We start from the raw sequence: 21,313 nt of genomic DNA, 5'->3' as shown, positions 1-21,313 counted from the left end.
AAATTGAAAGAAATATTGGAGGCAGGGAAAGGAAAACTGCAGAACAGAAATCAGTTTCCTTTTCGTTTCTCAGTTTGGGAAGGGAAGGGCGCCATGTGTTCATCTGCAAAAATTGTTGAGGAGATGTAGATGAAATGACAACAAAAACTTTGTGGGCCGCAATGGATGCCGCTTATACAAAACAGAGGAACATTACTTTCGCCCGTTATCAATTAAGAAAACAATGAGAAAACAACAAGAAAGTGAATATTTGGAGAAATTTTTGGGAAACCCAAAGAATTTGCGATAACTGTGATAACTGTCATTTTGGAGATAAAGAAGGTTCATTGATCAGAAATGTGTGTATTACCAATAAGTATGATGAAGAAGGTCAACAACAACTACTACAAGAAACAATGGAACCACACAATGCACTGAATTTGACGACCAATTATGAGAGGGGATTAGAACAGCAAATCAAAATGTCTTCAACTAGTCACTCGCAAGGCGGATCCAACACAAACTTTGCAACCCGTATTTGCACAGCCAATACGCAACCTTTCAATAAAAAGTCAGTTGGCAATCTCAAACTGAAGTAAACATGCAAAAATTCTGGTCAAGTTTGGAAATCTGAACATAGAAAATTATGCCCGGCCCAGGGAAAGACCTGTCTCAATTGTGGATTGCAAACCCATTTGGCGAAAATGTTGAGACGATCTAAAGTTCAAAAGTCCAATTCAATCAAAGGACCAGATAAACGAATTAATAATGCCAATTAACAGAAGAAACAACACCATCTGAAGACAACAATTTCACTGAACTTCATTAAAACTATAATCCCTGATTTTGATTCAAATTATATTATCTGTGTAGCAGCAATTTCTAAGGAACCAAAACTGAATGAGTCTATTAATGAAAAGAAAGCACAGCTCGTCGCGTAATTGCAACAAACGAATTCTCTTAAAGAATTCGCGGCGCAAACACACGAGATTGACGAGCGTACTCAAACCCACCAAAATCAATAGTGGGCAAAATAGAGTCTTCATCTACGAAAATAACGATCAAGGACCACGCAGTGAGTCCAGTTGAAAATATTGTTGCTAAAAACGGGCATAATTCTTTACTAGGAAGAGATGTGTTTTTAATTCAGCAAATGAACGTAAATACTGCCCATCTTCAACAATATGAAAGTCCACACACAAAAAAAACATTTTCATAAAGCTTTTCCCGGAATGGTGACTCGTAATGGTAAGTCTAAGAACTTTGTAGCTCCCTCTAAATTTCACAAAAATTTTACCACAAATCATAAGAAAAGACGAAAAGTGCCAAATAAACTATAAACAAAAGTAAATATAAAATTTCATAAATTAATCTCAAACAGACATATCGGAAAAACAGAAAATCTGTATAGTTGCTCAGATCAAAATTTAGAAAATCATCCAAATCCAGAGTACCTTATTTTACAAAAACTAAACGTCGATAATCTTAGAAGCAACCTAGCAAAATGCCACTTATCACGACAAAAGTAGAATGGCTCGGATACCGTATACCATATATACATTATGGATTTGGCGTGATTTCATTTGTCACTCTATTTGTTCCTTTTTCTGAATGAAATTGACGCTGAAGCATTTGCACAATTAAATTGCATGAACTTGACGGTTTGTATGTATTGGTTTTGCTAACTGAGCAGTTATGTTGAAATGAGTTTTGTAAATCTAATGCAAGACGTTGTATGCTTTGATCTTCTCCTTTGTTATTTAAGGGAACAGAATTTTCTTTTTGTCTAACTGTGGCACTTGCTAGTTTATTCCTTGGCATATTGGGCAATGTGATCAACTTTGAACTGGAGAACTGGTTCAATTCTCCAATTGATGGGTGAATTAAATCCAGCTGGCGGTCAATAGATTCAACAGGAAATAAGACTGCAGTTTGATTCATTGGAATCGAGGGTTGTTGAATTAAAGCAGATTGGTTGAAAGTCTTCTCTTGGTTTCTGAGAACAACGTTGTGTTCTGGGGATTGATGATTACTCAAGAAAAATCTGTCTTGAATGTTTGCTCTGGATAATAGGGTTAATGCTTTTGTAGGGGCTGCTAACAACGACATTGATTTATTTATGTGTTCAACCATCGTAAATTTTTTCACTGTTTCTTCAGTCAATTTTCTAGTATCCTGCGCAATTTTTCTGGTGCTCTGAAGAAAGTTTGAGAGGAGGTTGGGTTTATTTTTTCCTTGCGGAGGGAAAAACGATGGTTTCGATGGTATTGGGGGCACTGAAGGGGAGACATCGCTGACATGGTTCTTTACTGTCATGCTGTTTTGCTCTGAATTTTGGGAAACCGATATCAATAGCTGCGACTGGAGTTGTCTTCGTGATGTCTGTGGGACGCAGCTGATGTCGTCGCGTACTCGAAATGATGATTGGCTAAATTGACCATCACCGTCGAGACTGTTGACTTCTAGTTCCAACTTCTCCAGACGAAAGATCAAATTCGAGTGACGTGACGTCTCATGACTGAAATTATGCTACTAGAGCTTACTTTTTCCATCATGATGCCATCGAGGTTTGTCTTCAGCTCTTCGACGCTCTCCTTGATTTTGTTGATCAATAAAGAAAGAGTGCGGAAGCTTTTTCTCTAGTCAACTGAAGTCTGTAAGAGGTCAAGCTGATTTTTCATGTTGAGCCCAGTCATTTTGAAATTGTTCAGCGCGTATTGTATTTTCTGGCTCTTTTCTTTTGTCATATTGATGATAAGCTTGCAGTCGACTCGTAAATGTTCTGTCTTATGTAAAGTGAAGGTAAAAAAACGGCTGGAGCTTAACGGAGCGACGACTTTTTTGAAAATTAAAAACCTCTTGTGTTTATGTAGGCTAATCAGCCTAGCTCTTTTTGTTCGAATATAGCGACGCAACTTTTCACGATAACAATGGTCTCAAATGTTTTTTTTTTCGTAGTGCTAAATCTAGATAAAAATTTGCTTAAAAAGGAAAAACTAAGCGTTTGCGCGTGTGTACGGTTGATTTGTTGAACAAGACCAATTAACTGCTTTCAATGTTTTATATATATGACTTTGCAACAATTGCTCTACAAGAATTAGCTCCCCTTTAATCACAATCAGGGAACCAGAAAAATTTTACTCAAGTATTTTTGCTTTTTGTGTTGAGTCTAAATTTATTGTGATACTTCTACAAAAAAACTCTATTTTTGTGAATTTAAATTGCGGTGCGACCAGGCAACGTGAGCTACAGGCAAGCATTTAAGATGAGTTGTTTAAAAGCTGGCGCTAGTTTGAATCTTTTCTCAAAAGTGTGTGTTTCTTTACAAATCTTTTGAAGTCGAAGACTGCTACCACTAAATTGCTCCTGCTTGTTTCTGGATATTATCTGCCACCTTTGAATTGCTCATCTTTACTTTGGTGACTACTGTGACCCAAAGGAAACACACTCCGCTTCAATTGGTGGCTACTGAGACCAAAGGGGGGAAAAAGGGACTTCTTTTTGGCAAATTCTGAGACCGCGGAGAAAAAAAGAAGAGACGTTTGGGTTTTCCAACTTTAAGGCATTATGAGCGTGAGTAAATTTGAGTGGGGAACTACTCGAGAGCTTTTGATTTCCTTGTTTTTTAGACAAAGAAAAGAGATCTTAGCTTCTCTACACTTTTTTTGTTTTTATTGAGAAGGTAATTTCAATGTATACTACCCCATTAACTAGGTGCGCGGCTAGTAGTATGCATAAAATGAAAACAAAATAGGTGTAAATGTCGGATTTTCTTAGGAATACATACTACCCCATTAACTAGGCTCGTGGCTAGCCGTATGCATCTAAGATCAAAGAAAACAGAAACCCCTTGTTGATTTTTTTGTAAGAAGCTTTTCAGCAACTTTTCTGAGTGTTCTTTACGGTTTTGCAGAATGGTTATACAATTTTTCCGCTTGTTTTGTAATGAACAGTAGAGGTTTTTTAATTAGGTCTTTTTGAAAGATGATTGATATTTTCAATAAGACGTTAGAAATAACGTTAGGGAAAACGTTTTTTTGATTTTTATATAACAGAGAAGATATTTTTGCAATTTTCTGTTAAATATTCGAAGTTTTGCAAGGGGTTGAAATAAATTTTCAGCTTGTTTTCAAACAAACAGAAAAAACTTTTTCGAACGCTTTTTTGTTATCTACTGAAAATTTCCAATAAACGTTAGAAAAACGTTTTTTGAGTTTTTTAAGTGAAAGAAGCAGATTTGCAAATTCCAAGTTGCCTTTCTACAAACTTGCAAATTCAATCAATTATATTTTAAGCTTGTGTTCTTACAAAGTGAAGGGATTTATTCAATGGTTTTTTTTGGTATCTATTAGAATTTTCAAAAAAAAACGTTAAATCCGTTTTTTTAACTTTGTAAGTCGAAAGAGCAGTTTTTGACAATATTGAGTTGCGTTTTTACTAAAAAGTAAAATCAGCAAACTTACTTTGAAATTTCTTTTTTTACAAACTCAAGGGGACCAATCAATAGCTTTCAATGGAACTATTAAATGTTTTATTCAAAACGTTAGAAAAACGTTTTTTGAATTTTTTGAGTCAGAGAAGCAATTTTTGTCAAAATTGAGTAGCCTCTTTACAAAAATGCAAAGTCAAAAAACTGATTTTGAAGCTTGTTTTTTTACAGACTCAGAAGGCCTAGTCAACAGGTTTCAGTGGAACTATTAAATGTTTTATTCAAAATGTTAGGAAAACGTTTTTTGAATTTTTTGAGTTAAAAAGCAATTTTTGTCAAAATTGAGTTGCCTCTTTACAAAAATGCTAAGTCGATAAACTGATTTGAAGCTTGTTTTCCGACAAACCCAGAAAGTTAATCAATAGCGTTTTTGGATTTATTAAAACGTTTTCATTAAATCGTTAGAAAAACGTTTTTTGATTTTTTGTGGTCAAAGAAGCAATTTTGGTAATTTTAAGTTGTCTCTTCACTAAAAAGCAAAGTCGATACACTAACTTTGAATCTTACATTATAATAAACTGCGGGGGCACAATCAATAGGTTTTTTTGACTGATTAGGAAGTTTTCAAAAAAAAAACGTTAGAAAAACGTTTTTTGATTTTTGGCACTCAAGAATGCACTTCTGCGTTTTTTCATTTTTTGAACAAAAATTTTACATGAAAAATTCATCTAAAGAAAAGTTGATTTGAGGTCCAACTGAAGTACTGAATTCAACTAGTAAATTTATTCTTATGTAGATTTTTTTTGCGACAAATTTAGAAAAGTGTTTAATTTTTTCCGATGCAAAAAACGCTATACCGTTTTTCGTGCAATTTGTATGTTTTTTTTTGTTTAATGCTGAAATGTAGTTTTCCATGGCTACTTCTTTCATAAATCATCAACAAAAGTTCCTTGGGGACAATTTTCTTGTTTTGAGATTTTTTGTCGCCAAAAAATTCAAGTTTTTTGGATACGTCTAACCGGGGAAGGGAAGAAACCCTTGAAATCTCCTCGTCTTTGGTGACGTCTGCGGTCGAAAAATTCCTCCTCTGGGGGGGGGGTGTTGGACTACCCCAGCAGGACTGGCTTCGTCAGTGAAGAAAAGCACGGCCACCTAAGAGGCAGGCGTGGCACTGTGTCAGGTGTTGTCTTGAACTGCTTGTTACCTCCTTTGGGGGGGGGGGGGGGGCTTGCGTGCAAAAGATCCAAAATCGTCTTGAACTTGCGGGTCTTGTGTGGCAAAGTCCCAAAAAGCGCCTTGAACTGCTTGTCGTGATGATTTCCCTGCAGAGGTGATGCCGTCGTAGTCTTGGTTTTTTAGTCTTGGGATGTGCTCATGCCCCCTCTTGTTTTCAAAAATTAAACTAAATTCAGAAGTTTTTTATGTCCTTTTTATCACGGCGGATTGTCGCTAAAACATGTTTTAAAACATTTTTTCTAGTCAATACTTTTATTATCAGAGCACGTCTAAGTTTCAAGTTGCTGGACAAAAGAGTCAATTTTGGCGGTTTATTTGAATCATCTTGAAGGTTGCAATAACATTGGCAACAGCAAGCTTCCACTCCTGATGAAACTTTGGAGTTAGATATTTTTAATAGTGGATTCTGCTGTGTCCACAACTTCTGCGTGCTTTATAATTTAACAGGAGAAATTCAAATTCAATTCAATTCAACTCGACCTCACTTCCATATCCAGGTGCAGTTGAATCCGTAGATAATTTTCCTGTGCTATCAAAACTCTCGTAATATTTTTGAATAAAGACAGATAATGTACTGAGCTCGCTTTGTGCTCAACTTCTATCTAGCCAGCCACTATTCATCATTTGATAGAGCTGCATATTAGAAATGTCAAAATGCGTATGAGCTTGCTCATTTCAGTTACTTAGTTAATTGTACATGTCGTTTCTCGTCCCTATTGTTTTATTTACTTGGTTCAGTTACTCCCTTTGCTTAGTACAACACAACATTTCAAAGGGCGCTGGAGAAGCCTCATGAAAGAACACAATGGCCTTACGCTTTTCAAGTAAAGGAAAAAGGGGAAGGTTTCCACTATTTTTTTCTTCATAAACTATGCAAGCCCTCATTGATTTGGCTTGAGTTCTTAGCTGAGCTAGATATTTCGAATGCAAGAACACAGCCTAGACTCATAAAAACAACACTGCAAAGTTTCAAATAAACAAGACCATGAAATCTGATAAACAAATTCATTCGTAGACATACAAAATATAAAACTAAATCTATTAAAGGACGGCAATAAGTTATTCAGTTCCGTTTATTATTACTCAACAGTTTCAGATTTCATCTGCTTTTTGGACACAGGAGATTCTCCAGATTCAACCGAGGACATTGCAGCTGTTCGTTTCGACCGTCTTAGGGGACTTGCAGGATTGTTCACTGCTGATTGGGAATCGGAAGATTCATGGCCACCATCTTCGTTTGCAATGAGGGAAACTTCTTCGATTTCAGATTGCACTATTTCTATTGTTGTCGCTCCTTCAACTTCAACGTCCAGAATAACTTCTGGAACTTCTTCGATTGTTTCCAACAGACCTGTTTCCGTTTTCAAATCAACACTTTGTTGTGGCTTCATCTCACTCGGTTCCGTCGCCACCTCATCCAATTGAATTGTCTCCACAAGTTTGTTCTCTTGCAACGAATTGTCAATTGAATTCTGCGTGGCCTCCTGTTCTTTCTCGGATACCTCAACTTCGCATATTTCTTCAAAGCTCGGTAATGTGTCTTTCGCGTCTATAGCTCCCGTATCACTGCACCCAATATCAACTATCTTGTGCTCTTCAGATTCTGTGCTCACTGTAGTCATTTCTGGTTGTGGATGTTCCTTTCCTTCAATCGACTTTTCATTATTCCGTTGATCTTCAGGGATATACTCTCCGAATCGCTAAAAGAATCAAAAATACTATTCTCAATTAATTCAATGAGGATCCGGTTTTCCGCCTTTGACATCAAAGGAAACAAACAAAAAGACATCAAAGGAAACAAACAAAAATAAGTGGTTGCAGAAAAGCCCAATTAAATGTTTGCCGCATCTTTTCGAAAACAAGAATGCTCAAAACAAAAAAATGTATATACTATCAAAAGACCAAATAGTTCAGAAAGACGATCTGCAGTACTTTCTCTGATAAAATCAGCGGTACTTTTATTGCTTACCGCAATTCGAGCATTTCTCAACAGCTGCACTTCAGTTTGTAGAGAATCGATTTCAAAGTTGAGACGATCCATGACCAACTTGCTGGCATCTGCAATGGGAGTTCCGTTCTTCTGCACATAAGACAGCACTGTACTCTTTGTCACACTCAATTTACCTATCAATATGGAAAAGAGTTTACATCTTGTACTATACACACTGAAAAAGTTAAAGGTAAAAATTTAACCTGAAAAAGCACCTTAACTTTCCTGAAACGTCTAAGGAATTTTGGCCTACCCTAACTTACCTGAAATTTACCTAAACTTGAATTTACCTTGATTATATTATGGTAAATTTACCTGACCTTTTTAGTGTATTCTATCACTAACAGACCGCTCAATTTTCAAACTTTTTACCCACAAGAGATATCTAACCATCGCGCAGCTCTCAGAGTGATTGCTTTCCTTCGAAGGCTCGTTCCAGCTCGAGAGGCTATACTTTTCGAGAGGATATTAGAGGCAGGCATATCAGAACTAATGCGTCATCAAAGTTTAATCACACGCTCCACCTTTTCACTCTGCTAATTCCATCTCATCACATTGCACCACCATATCATAGTTTCATTTATGACAGTGTTCTCAAAGCATGAAAATGTAAAGCCAATTCAAAGCCAATTCAAAAGACGATGAGTTTTAAAGTTTTGGATAGAAGTGCACGAAGTACTCACAATTATCAAGAAACGTCTTCATCTCCGTCAAGTTGAAACAGCATTTGGACACTTTATTCGTATCACTCAAGGACATGTTCACCAGTAGTTTATGCCAACAATTAACACTGGACTTGGAGGCACAGCTACAGATGGACCTCTTGCTGGAGAGAACGACCACAGTGAATCGCTTGAGAAGGTTGTCCTCGTCTAGAACGGAGAATATCGAGGCTTCTAAGTGAGGCGGCGTCTTAAGAGCTATGATGGCTGGAACTACCAATCTGTTGGCTAAGGCGTCAAAGTTACGGTATCTGAAACAAATCAATATCAAGCAAGACTAAATGAATTAACGCCTAGCTATAAACCAAAAGAGATCAAAACTTAGAGGATATATAGATGCAGAGATAAAAACAATCACTGATTATGCGAGACAGTTTTGCAAACGGAGTTCATCAGGACACAATTTGAGAATTGCTTTTGCAGCGTTCAATCTCAATGGGTTTCGATCACAACAGATCAAAGATTAAGAGTTATCAGAGCTGATTAATGTTTTGGAAAATTTCGAGTACAGAACACAGAGCTACATTCACATATGTTACAACTCGGTACCTATTGACAATATCGATTGGCATTTGGGCAAGTGCGTTTTCTGATACAGTGTACTCCTCAACCGGGTAAGAATTCTGCAGCACTGCAATTATGTGTGGACAACTCTTCATCTTCTCACCGGAGGGACAGACGTAGCACTTCACGCAGTTGTATTGCTTGATGAAGTAGGTTACCTACACACAATAGAAAGTAGGTTACCTACACATAATTTAAGATTCATTAAACTCATATGCTCTACTCGCGATCACTCTCTACTAATGAGTGCTTGATAATTCAATATAATTGAAACAATTGATCAATACTTTTTGGCTCTAATTTTAGAAATACGCTTGATGCCAGAAAAAAATTTCCGCCGGTCTGGTGTCATTTTCCCCCTGTTTTCAAAGATATTTCCAGAAATAGTGGTTACCGCATAAGCGAAAAAGCGTAAATAAATTGGGGCTTCGAGATATTCGAAGAAACACGGCCTACACCTGTACGCAATTTTGAGCGTAAAGTACGGATATTTTTGCAGCCGCAATTATGTTTCTCTTTTGCTATAACTTGACAAAGTTAGGTCATCCTAATTTTGAAAAAGGTAGCTCCCTCCTCATTGGAAGATCTTTTTGCGTTTCCTCTCGCATAAAGTTTCAAAACATAGCCGCCATTGACACCCCTGTCATCAGGATTGAAACAAAGAATTTCGCGTGCAGTTTCAGTTAGATTCTGAAACTAAACTTAACTCAGCTTCTAAAGTGAAGGCTAATGATCTTCATACTTCTGCCAGCTAGCAATCGCTCTAATGAAGTTTGATAACTAATCCACTATGACATAATGACCGGGCCTTATCGGATCAACCAATTTCTTTTGATTTTGGGTATTTTGACCATGACCGCATTCGCTAAATTGGGTAAATTAATGAGTGATATAATTTAAATTCTATTCAGTTGAAAAAGTGAGCGAACTACGCCAGAAGTCAAACGTTAAAGCCGTGACTTATGTAAACCTGAAACCGTGATCGAAAGAAAAAATGAATTGAAAAACATAAACGGCAAATACCGGAAACGACTCGAAGTGTCTTGCAATATAAACTTTTAACTAGTTTTAATTAAATCAGAAATATCCCAGAAAAATGAAGCAACAAACCGAATATTAATTGCCTAATAAAACTAAGTGAAAAACTCAGACATAATTTAAAAATGAGTGTTGGTATGTCTTTGTAAGATGGGGCAGGTGAGTAGGTGGGGAGGGGGTGGGAGTTGGTAGGGGGTATATTTTCTTTGAATAGGATGACGGGACTGTTATGGGATCAAAACTTCTCAAAATTACCGTTTGAATTTCCAACTTTATCAGCAGTTCCTAAACATAAACCGACTGCTTTCGGAAAATTGCTCTCGAATGACAAGCGGGGCAATTTAATTCAGGGGCTGTAGCCTAGATAATTTTTCTTTGTGGGTGCGAAAAAATCTGCCGAAGGTAGGGTTCGAAACCCAACCTCCTGAGTCCGATTCCGTCACCTCGTCTGAGTTATTAACCACTCGGCTATTACGGCATTCTCATCGTCTCTCTAAGAATCGGTTTTGTTTGAACAACAACTTTATTTCGGAGTGAGAGCAATTGAAATCACTCAAAAAATAATACATGCGTGAAAAAAATGACTTGAGAAGTCAAAGGCTTTTCGACAAGAGAAGCGCCAAAACGATCACGCGAAAAATCTGCATAAGAAGACACACAATCATTCGATAGCAATCCATTATTATACATAATAAACTAAGCTACTGATAAACATAATAAACTAAGTCCATATTCCAAAGTCCATGTTATTGAGCATACTAAACTAGGTCTATGTTCCAAAACAGAAGTGGATGTTCTTAACAGAAGTCAATGTTCCAAACGAAATAAGTGAAAATTCAAGTCAAAAACTTGAAGCAGCTAAAAACCTGTAAAAATCAATACCTCCCACTTCGAATCTTAAAAAGGAGAGCTCCCCGTGAAAGGCTGTTGGCGGCTATTAAACATAACCGACTAACGTCGGGCGAATTGCTCTCAAACGACCGGCTGGCTTCGTCAGTAGCTAACAAGGGTTTAGTGAGGCTAGCTTTAGCTTGATTCGACTCTGCAACTTTTAGTTTTCTAGCCTTGTTAGTAAATAAATCAAATAAAAAACCGATATTTTAAAACTTTGCAAAATATTGCAAATTTTAAAATAAAAGCTTCCACACTTTGCAGTGAAATATTGCAAAAATTAAAAGCTTCCAGATTTTGCAGTGAAAATGTTCAAAACTATTTTTTATCTCTGCAGTGATAACAAGAAATTCATCTGCAAGACTTAAAAAATTTCGTTGGCCAGTAATGATCGTTAAACTCAGAAAAGGACGAAAATAATCAAAAAATTTGAAGACAACAGCAAATTTTAACAAAAACTTGCTAAAATTCAAGATATTCAAATCTTCAAAACCATTTCATTGTCTCAAAAGACTACCCAGTTTCCCTATTTTAAGCTTTAAATAGTTCCACTGGCTCATAAAGATCCATAAACTTCGAACATGGTAAAAGTTTTCCAAAAATTTGAAAAGAAAATTCTTTCAAAAAATAAAAAATAAAATTGCTGAGTCATGAAAATATTGGAAACCATTTCATTAACTCCAGAAACTATGCGATAGCTTACCCTCAAAACTTGGAGGAGGTCACTAGGACCCTGGTGCCAGAAAAATGATTTAAAAAACTCAAAAAGATCCAAAAAACTTGAAAAAATTGCAAATATTTTTCAAAATTGCCGATTTTAAAATCTTGAAAAATTCAATTACATCTAGAAGCTATGCAGTAACCTATAATCAATTCTTAGAGGAGGTAAGGCGGCTCTCGAGGCTGGAGAAACATAAGAAATGACAAAAAATTTCAAAAAAACTGGAAAAAATTTCAAAATGCATAAAGAACTGCTAAAATTTGTGATGAAAGTTGAAAACAAATCCATGGCCAAAACACCTTTTCTTGTAACTTATTATCAAACTCTGACGAAGATTTTCTGTTAGGCTGAAAAACCGTAATAATGCAAATAAATGTAAAAAAATTGAAAAAAGTGCACGTTTTGTAAAAATAAATGCTAAAATTTGTGGTGTTGAAATCTTGAAAAACATTCCATTAAATTTAGAAACTATACCGTATCTATTGTCAAACCCTAGAGGAGGATACTCGGCTATTGAGGCTGAGGAAACCTAAAAACCAACATAAATTTTCAAAAACTTGAAAAAACGCAAATGCGGGGTGTCTTCAACCTCCAAGAACAACCCTTCACACCATAAGTATAAGTCTCCAAAACAGTTTGAGCTGAAAGGCTCTAAGAGCAATTACTGCCAGCTGGCGCTACCTGTTTATCCCGTTTTTGAGGACGAAAAGTTAAAAGCGTCCAACGAAAAATCGGTCAAGCGAAAAATCGCATTAAAAAAAGACCGACAGGACTAATAAAGTTGGTATAAAAAAAGAACATTGTTAATTTCCTCTGGTACACATAAGTATAAAAAGCAAATGGTAAAAGAGGCAATGTAAAAATAAGAATAAAACATTATGTAAAATTATAAAATCATTAAATTACTTAATTAAAAATTTGACCTTACATTATTAAAAAAAAACGGCCTAAAATGCGAGCATAAAATGTTCTCACAATTTTATATGTACATCGTGAAGATTAAAAAAATAAAATTAAAGTCTAATGCTCTCAATGTCATCTTTTATATCTGTTACTTTTGGGTCCTTCAAAAAATCTTTCCAAAAATATTCTTTAAGTTCTTTTTTTAAGGAAGCTTTCGATGTTGTTTTCAGTCTAATATTAGAAGGCAGACTATTATAAATTGGAATGGCTTGTGCAATAAAAGAATCAGTTAAAAACTTATTGTTCTTTCTTATATCGAACGTTACTTTTTTGACCTGTCATGTTGTTTTATTCTCATGGTAGAGAGAGGTTCAATTTTATATGCTGGAAGATCGTTGCTGAGTAAGCGAATAAAATATTTTGAGCAACGATATTTCAAGAGAAAAGAAACTGGTAGTATTTTGTTGCGAAGTTTGAGATCTGTAGACCGATCGTATTTTCTCCTATTATAAATTGATTTTATTCCCCAATTCAATTGTTTTTCTAAAGTTGTGAGTAATGACTTTTGCAACCCTATTAGAATTAGCGCGGAATAATGTAGATGACTTATTACTATTGCATTAATTATTAAGACTTTCGTTTTCTCTGGTAAACTTTTACTTAGTGTATTCGAAACTTTTATTCCACAAGTCATTCTCTGAAGAATCTTTTTCACTTCTCCATCAAATTTTAGTTTGCTGTCTATAATTACGCCAAGATACTTCACACTATTTGATTCTGCTAATCTTTCATTGTCAACATTCAGAACAGTATTTGTTAACCTCTTCCTGGTGCTGAACACAATATAATCTGTTTTTCGTTTGTTCACTACTAACTGGGACTTTGCAAAAAAAATCAGAAATTTTTGAGATGTTATGTTCAAGTTTTGTTTTTGCCAATATTTCATCAGTGTCGGATGTAAAAAGAAAAGTATCGTCTGCGTACTGACAACCGTGCAATCCTCTTCAACAATCTTTGCTAAATCGTTGACGTAAATGTTAAATAATAGAGGTCCTAAAATAGTACCTTGTGGAACTCCCCTCTTCAAATTTATGCAGTCCGATTCAATTCCATTCAGAACAACTCTGCGTTCTTTTACTCAAATAATTCTCTATTAAATTGGTAGCATGTTCATCGAAACCTATATTTTCAAGTCTCCGTAACAGTATTTTGTGGTTTATAGAACCAAAAGCCTTTGAAAGATCTAAAAACGCCCCTGTAACATTTTTTTCTTGTTGAGTTCTAATCTTATTTGTTCTGTCGATTTCAGGATAGCATCAATTGTTGAAATTTGTTTTCTATAACCAAATTGACTGGTCGACAATAATTGCTCCCTTTCTAGGAAACTTGTGATTTGTGAACTGAACGCCTTTTCAAAAATTTTTGACAAAGCAGAAGTGATAGAAATAGGTCTATAATTGAGTGGGTCTTCGGGATTCCCTTTTTTGAAGAGCGGAGTTACACAAGCTTTTTTAAGATCTTCTGGAAATTTTTCTTCTGTAATGAATTGATTAATGAGATAACATAGTGGTTCCGCTAGCGCTGCTTTAGCATCTTTTATTGCCCAAGCTGGTATTTTTGAAGGACCGACTGGTTTACTTGTATTCAATGAATCTATGAGCACATTTGTTTCCTTGGTTGTTATGTATCGAAAATTGAAACACTTTCTCGGAGCAGTTTTAGGAGGAATGTTGTTAGTTTGTTGCAAGCCAGTGAACTCTCCTAGAGTCGAAAATCTGTAATTTAGAAGATTTGCGATTTCCATGGGCTTTGTTATCTTATCACCAAAACTGTTTAATAAAGATTGAATTCTTGCTTGAGTCTTTTCTTTATTACGAAGATCTTGAATGAATTTCCATCTGGCTTTTTCACTGTTTAACTCCATAAAACTTGAAAGAAGTTGTTTTTCTTTTTGACGGATTAAATCGTTTTTAGTTTCATCTTCGCTAATTCTTGAAAACTGTCTTTGTTTCCTCACATAACCATTTTTCTTGAAGCAAGAATTTTGGTTTATCTGTTCTAATATAACAGGCTTTAATTGGAGCATGTAGTGCTAATGCTCTTTCAATAATTCTTTGAAATTCTAATGACATCATATCTCCTGTCACTGCACCGTAAAAGTGTCTCCAGTCTGAATTTTCAATAAAATTTTGGAATGCTATGGCTGAATAGTTTTTTTGTCAAAAAATTTTTTCTTTCTTGTTTTTGATTTTAGCATCACAGATTTAAGAACTGTGATTGTTGCAAAATGATCAGTTTTCAAAATCGTATCCGCAACTATGCCAGTTTTGTAATCGTCTGTTATGATATAATCGATAAGTGTTGAAGAAGAGGTAGTCATTCTTGTAGCTGTATTACTATTCGTTGGTTTAAGATCATATGGAGAAATTACAGATTGCAGCAGACTTGTCGCGCTTTGCAAAATAGTTTAAGTTGTAGTCTCCAGCAAGTATGACAGATTTTCCTTCAGCCATAGCAAGATCAATTCCCAGGACCAATTTTTCCAAAAACATCTTAACAAGTTTTTTTTCAGGACAGTATGATAAATTCAAAACGCATTTCTTTTTTTGTATGCACAACTCAACCTATAAACTTTCAAAATTTGTATCCTGAAAGCAGTTGAGATCATCGCGGAGACGAGGTTTTAATGATTTCGGAATGTACATGATAATACCACCACCTTTTGTTTTTGTTGTTTGGATGCGATCTTTTCGAAAACAGTCAAAGTTTTGCTTATCTACATGCCAAAACTCATCCGGATGATTTTGTGACAACCAGAATTCACTAAACGCATATATGCAGTTGTAACCAACGTCTTGAATGAGTTCTTTCAACAGCAGATGTTGTCCTGCTAAACTTCTGGCGTTTTGATGTAGAATTTTTATTCCAGAATCAAATAATTTTAAGCTTTTCATCATAAGTGCATATGGTAAAACTGGTCCAGGGTTTATTTCGATATTACCACTTTTTAGTAGAAGATACCATATAACAACCAAGAAAAAGGAAAGGTTGAATTTGGATGGTAAAGCACATTGTTTGAGGTTACAGATTGCTTTGAATGCAGGTATTCGAGATGCATAAGGAAAACTGTAAAAAAAACAATCTGAAATACTAGCGGAGGATATGAGTAGTACACATAGTATAACTATGAGTCGAATACCTGCCATTTTTTGTTATATCTGATTATAAATCATTACACGTTGCAAAATAGTTTAAAAACAGCAGAAACTGCAGCTAAAATCCATTTGTATAACGATATGTTTGTCTCCAAGGTTTGTAAGTGTTAGCCCTACTCACGTATGCGCTTTGAGAATATTGCAAAGGTTGTAAACGAACAAGATTACAAGAAGTCAAAAGAAAATGACTTAAAACTGCATTTTTAATGAACGGAATTCCCTGCTGAAAGTTAAAATGTATGTCATCGTAAAAGAGAGCATTGTAATTTGCCATTTGACTCAACATGTTGCACACAGGAAGTATTTTGATTTTCTCAGTGTTTTCTTGTGTAATATACTCTCGCAGTTTTTCATTGAATTCGTAAATTTTGTTGTTTGTCTGTTCGTTTTTCGGCATTTTTTTAAGGGAGGCACTTCCATCAATACTAATGTTTCTGGGCTGAACTTTTCCTTTATTGCAGAGACAAGATCTTTGTAATCTGAGAATAATGTTTCTAAATGATCACTTTTTTGTTTTAGAATAGCATTGGTCCCATCCTGTAAAATGACTGTTTTCATCTTTTTTTGATCGTAACCCTGTAATAATTGCAGTTTTTCCTTTGTCGTCGAGCCTGGGTAAGCATGTATACTGCAGTCCTGAGGAAATGTCCGATCTCTTGCCAGGTGTTTGATGATACTACTACCAATTAAAAATTTTTCTGTTTATTCCTCGATCTTTAATGTTTCAAACTTTCGAATAAAAACGTCATTTTTTGCACTCGTGTTAATCTTTGGTGTTATAATAGCTGAAGTAGTTGTTACCTGTGCCAATTTTTTAAGGAATTCACTCACGGTTGCCACATGCTCGGCGATGAGATTGTCCTTCTCTTCTAATTTTTGATAAAGTTCGCAATAAATTTTATAAAGATCCGCTTTTGAATTACTATTAAACTTTTCTGCAGTCATCATCATGATTGGAATATATTACAGGAGGATATTTACAGGAGTAATTTACAATTATTGATATTAACAATTAGAACTTTGTTACAGAATCTGTTGCTTAAAAAGAACTATTGTGTTAACGTTTAAAACTAGCAATGCATAAGAAAGTGTTTAAAAAATGAAGGTCAAGAAGCAACTGTACAGAATGGGAGAATTGTGTGTTGTGAAAGAATTGTGTGTTGTGAAAGAATTGTGTGTTGTGAAAGAATTGTATAAACTTCGTCTGAGAGCAATTAAAAACAAATATTAGACCACACCCAGAATTAAAATCCTGTAGATATCAAACTGTATATTTCAATTTAAAATTCATTTAAAAAGGGACAACGAATTTCACTATATAATCCATAACCATTGTTTAAGCAGATTTTCATGATAATTATGAAAATGATTTTTAGAAATCAACAGCGAGGAATTTAGTTTTCAAAAAAACTAATTTACAAAAACAGCTGATCGTTAGACAGGGGAAATAAGTTATATCATCGCAACCAATAAAAAGCAAAGCCAGTCAGTGGTTTTCTCGTCAGAAAAAAATATCTCGAATAACATTAAAAGTTCAAATATAACACGATTCAGCATATTGCCAGCAAAAAGCTGCGACTGAGAGTCTCAACTTGATTCGCTTGAAACAGAAAACAAAAATTCAGCTTCCATTCTTTTAGGACTTGACATCAGTTATTGCACTACAAAAATGGTAGGAAGAAATCTATAACTCAATTCAAACGAAACGGAGATTAAAGTACGTCAGAAGTCATATGTCAAAAGGGGGTTGTGTATTATACAAAAAATATCAACGAAAGGTAAAGCGGGGGAGGGGGGGGGTGACTGAGCAGGGGTCAAACTATTTGGATAAAGAACCGCCCTTCACAAAAATTGATAACTCCCCACCAGTTTCGGTGAATCGCATACGTGCATACTAGTAAGGCTATCAGAGAGCAACAGCCACTTAATACCATTCGGGATTTACTCGTTTATTCCATTTTTGAGGACGAAAATTTATTAAAAGGTCATATTTCCCAAGATGATTACAATCCAAAGATAATTGAGTTGATGATCCAACATAATTACAATCCACAAAATTGAATTAATGACTTGACCATCAATATTTTTCCAGCAACATCTAACTATGACAGTCAGCAAAGTACAAGACCGTATATGCGGGGGAAACTAAAAAAAAGAAACTCTTAAAACCAATTTAAAAATTTTCTCTTCCAAAAAACTTAGAGTTTTATTTCTCAAAAACAATCAATAAGAAGAAAGCTTTACTAATATTAACAATAGTTTTCCGTATATTGATTAAAAAACAACAAACGCGCGGCAAATCAAAAAGTGGGAAAACAGAAAATCAGCGAACATCACAATTATTTTTGAAAAAGGTGTCGTCAAAGACGAGAAAAACATGAAACTATATACTAAAATACTTAATCACAGCATTAAAAAACAATTTTTGAAATAATATAAACCACGGACGTCGGGCAATTTGCTCTCAAGCGACTGGCGAGCGGTTGGCTTCCTCAGTAGCTAGCGGCGGTTGCAGGTTGAGTGCGGGGTTACGGGTGGAATGAGGTGGAGGGGCGTACTCAGGGGGAGCGAGGGTAGGTTAGGTGCACGAGGAAAGGCTGGTTAAAGGAGGAGGGGGTCAAACTCTATGAACCTGCCCTCACGCCATGAGCGTATGTCTCTTTGATTGATTCGATGAATTGCATACTTAGATACTAGTGAGCCGCAGGCTCTAAGAGAATTTAATGCCCTCCGGGCTTTACCTGTTATCCTGTTTTTGAGGACAAAAAGTCAAACGCGTAAGACAAAAAATCAGTAGAGTGCAAAATTGCACAAAAAACCACAGGACCAAAATAATTGCTACCTTTTTTTGCTTGAGGCAACCAATCATTTGCAGATCCGTTAGATGAAAAGGACAAGAATAACAAATGAAGGCGAAATTCGAAAACTCACCTAAAACCTCAAAAAAATGGCATTTAAAACAATAAAAACATAAGGTAAAGCTGAAGCCCGATAACTGAGAAAAATACCCACACCAGATGGAATGAGAATTATTACTTGAGACTAAGCGGAAAGACAAAAAAAATGATAAGACTAAAAAGCCACTATTTTTTTGAACAGCAATCGTTTAAAAGCCATAAGAACAACAGTTAGGAGCTCAACTTAAACAATAGAGTCAACCATACCTCATTAACAATTGATGGACAACTAAATGAAAAATAAAAGGGCAAATCTCAAAATTATTCACAATTTTAAGAAATTCGCATTGAAAAACAATGCGTATTTGTGTGAAATTCATTGTGAGACTTAGCTGTGAACTGAAGCAATTATTTAGATTAATTTAGACCTCATTAACAACCGATGAAACCTTCTATTAATGAGACAGAGATACAGAGTACACCAAAAACAACTCACAAATTTGCTAATTTCTTTCAAAAACAAATAGTGAAAGAGTTTTCAAAAACACTAACTATGATATGAGCTCAAACAATCAATTATAATCCCATATGCCTCATTAGCAAAAAATGAGAACTCTCATTAATGAGATTAAGTCATTAAGCACCAAAAAGAACGAAACTGGGCAAAATAACTGACACTTTCTTGAAACCAGTTGCCACAAAGTAAAAACCATTATATAAGACACGAAATTATTACATTGCTTCTATAACGACTAAAAAACCAATGCAACCAGTCATTAATGGACTAAGAAACAGGTGAAAAATAGCAAAATATTTGCTTTCAAACCAAAAAATTTGTTTCGAACTTGCTCGCTTTTTTGCTCCCTTTAACCTACTCCGGCGTGAAAAAAGTGTGAAAGGTCTCAAAAAAGAGCGCAAAGATACAATCCAAAACCGATTGGTCGTAAAAAGGAGATCACCTAAGTAATAGCATTTGAGAATCTGCCGGTGGCTATTGATAATGATTGATCTAAGAGTAAAGAATCAGTTTGAGCAGAAAGTGAAACGCCGTACATTAGAAACTGAAAACACAGGAAAATTTCGAGGAAAAGTTATCGTTGACGGTAAAGCCCAATTATAGAGTAAACTACTTGAAGCCCAAAATTAGATAACAAAACATAAACCGACTAATGTCTGAAGAATTGCTCTTGAACGACAGACAAGGCATTTTAATTCAGGGGCTGTAGCCCAGATAAATTTTAAGGGTGCAAAAACAGTGTTACACGTCGGGATTCGAACCATTGACCTCCCACTCCCTTACCAGAAACACTGCCCACTCGGCTATTAGGCCCATCTTCTTGCTATGCTGCAATCGATTTCATTTTAGCAACAAGCTTTACTTCGGAGTTAGAGCAATAGATATCACTGAAAAATGGAAAACAGAAGCGTGAAAAAGTCACTTGAGAAGTCAAAGAATGTTCTAGAAGAAAAGCGGAAAATGGTCATGCGAAAAATTTGCATAAAAAAGACCAACACGTTTACAATTATTGCTGTGAACTTCGTTCAAGAGCAATTAAACAGACTAATCTTTGTAATAATTTTCAGACAACTCGCGAACAAAAACTACTCAAGAATAGATCAAATCAACCGAAATTGTGTGCTGAAATTTGGAATGCTTTAATTTTTGATACAAAAACCGCTAACGACGAATAACTCCTTTAAAAAGGGAAGACAATAAAAACAATCAAATTGGGCAAAGCAGCTAAAAGACACTCTGATGCACTCCAGTCAATCAATATGGCTAAATTATTCATTGGAAACATAAATGACAGAAATGAGAGGGTGTTCAAATCTATAGAAATTCAAAACTGCCCTTCATACAATGAATTTCACTTTCCTAAGCAGCTTTGGCGTAACTTTGGGAAAAATTCGCCTAAGAGCCTACAAAAGGCTCCAAGACAGTTACAAAGAGTCTTAATGCTATCGGGCTTTACCTAATTCTTTTGAGAAAAATTCACATTACTCAAGCAATATTCTTGAACAAAACGCAGAAACGGCCAGGCAAACTTCAAACTCCGTTCATTGACATGTAGTCTCAAAAGAACAACGGAAAAAGAAAGAGCCCGGACCTTGCTCACAGTGAGTTTCAGCGCTATACCTTTGACTCTCAATTGTAATCATTACTGAACCAGTCAAATAGAAGTGTAAATACTTCTGCCAGTCTGCCCAGAGTCAATTAAGAAACATCCCAGTCTGTCCCTTTTCTTCGCAGCCTAATTTACATTATTGGTGAACACTGCACAGAACGTTTCACATCATCAGACTGTACATACAACGAACATAGCAAGTTTTGAAAATTTCGAATAGCTGATATCATGCTTAACACTTTTAATATGGCGATACCCACAAAAGCTATTCTAGCTCGAACTATACTATATATTGGTGCATTTACATCTGTGCGGTGGAAGCGGAGTTCGGAGGTGGAGGCGGGAGTCGGAGGAGGAGGCGGGGGTCGGAGGCGGAGGCGGGGGTCGGAGGCGGAGGCGGGGGTCGGTGGCGGAGGCGGGGGTCGGAGGTTGAGGCGGAGTTTGATGTGCGAGTCAGAATTAGTTGTGGTGTATTAGTAGTAGTAGTAGTACAAGCTTCGGGCTTCGCCCGTGGGGTGTCAATCCCAGTGTTTGTTTATCAGTCTATTTCAGTTTATCTTTTTCCAGTGTCAGAATAGTAGACTCAATGCTTATCATATGTT

At 35.8% G+C, this 21,313-nt stretch overlaps 1 protein-coding gene across 1 annotated transcript in view; it reads right to left on the bottom strand.

Moving 5' to 3' along the window:
- Positions 1-6,598: 6,598 nt before the first annotated feature.
- The window catches only part of LOC142355340 (uncharacterized), a 34,268-nt gene continuing 19,553 nt past the window's right edge, over positions 6,599-21,313 (bottom strand). Inside the window, exons 5-8 of the mRNA XM_075407541.1 lie at positions 8,906-9,078; positions 8,318-8,607; positions 7,614-7,768; positions 6,599-7,344 (exon numbers count right to left, since the gene is read on the bottom strand). Coding sequence (XP_075263656.1) covers positions 6,724-7,344; positions 7,614-7,768; positions 8,318-8,607; positions 8,906-9,078 — 1,239 coding nt within the window. The 3' untranslated portion in view covers positions 6,599-6,723. The remainder of the gene's footprint in view (positions 7,345-7,613; positions 7,769-8,317; positions 8,608-8,905; positions 9,079-21,313) is intronic.

This window comes from Convolutriloba macropyga, unplaced genomic scaffold (assembly GCF_964194025.1).
Source record: "Convolutriloba macropyga unplaced genomic scaffold, txConMacr16.3 SCAFFOLD_557, whole genome shotgun sequence".
Lineage (NCBI taxonomy): Eukaryota > Metazoa > Xenacoelomorpha > Acoela > Convolutidae > Convolutriloba > Convolutriloba macropyga.
The sequence above is the reverse complement of the archived record's forward strand: the minus strand, read 5'-3'. Positions and strand labels throughout refer to the sequence as shown.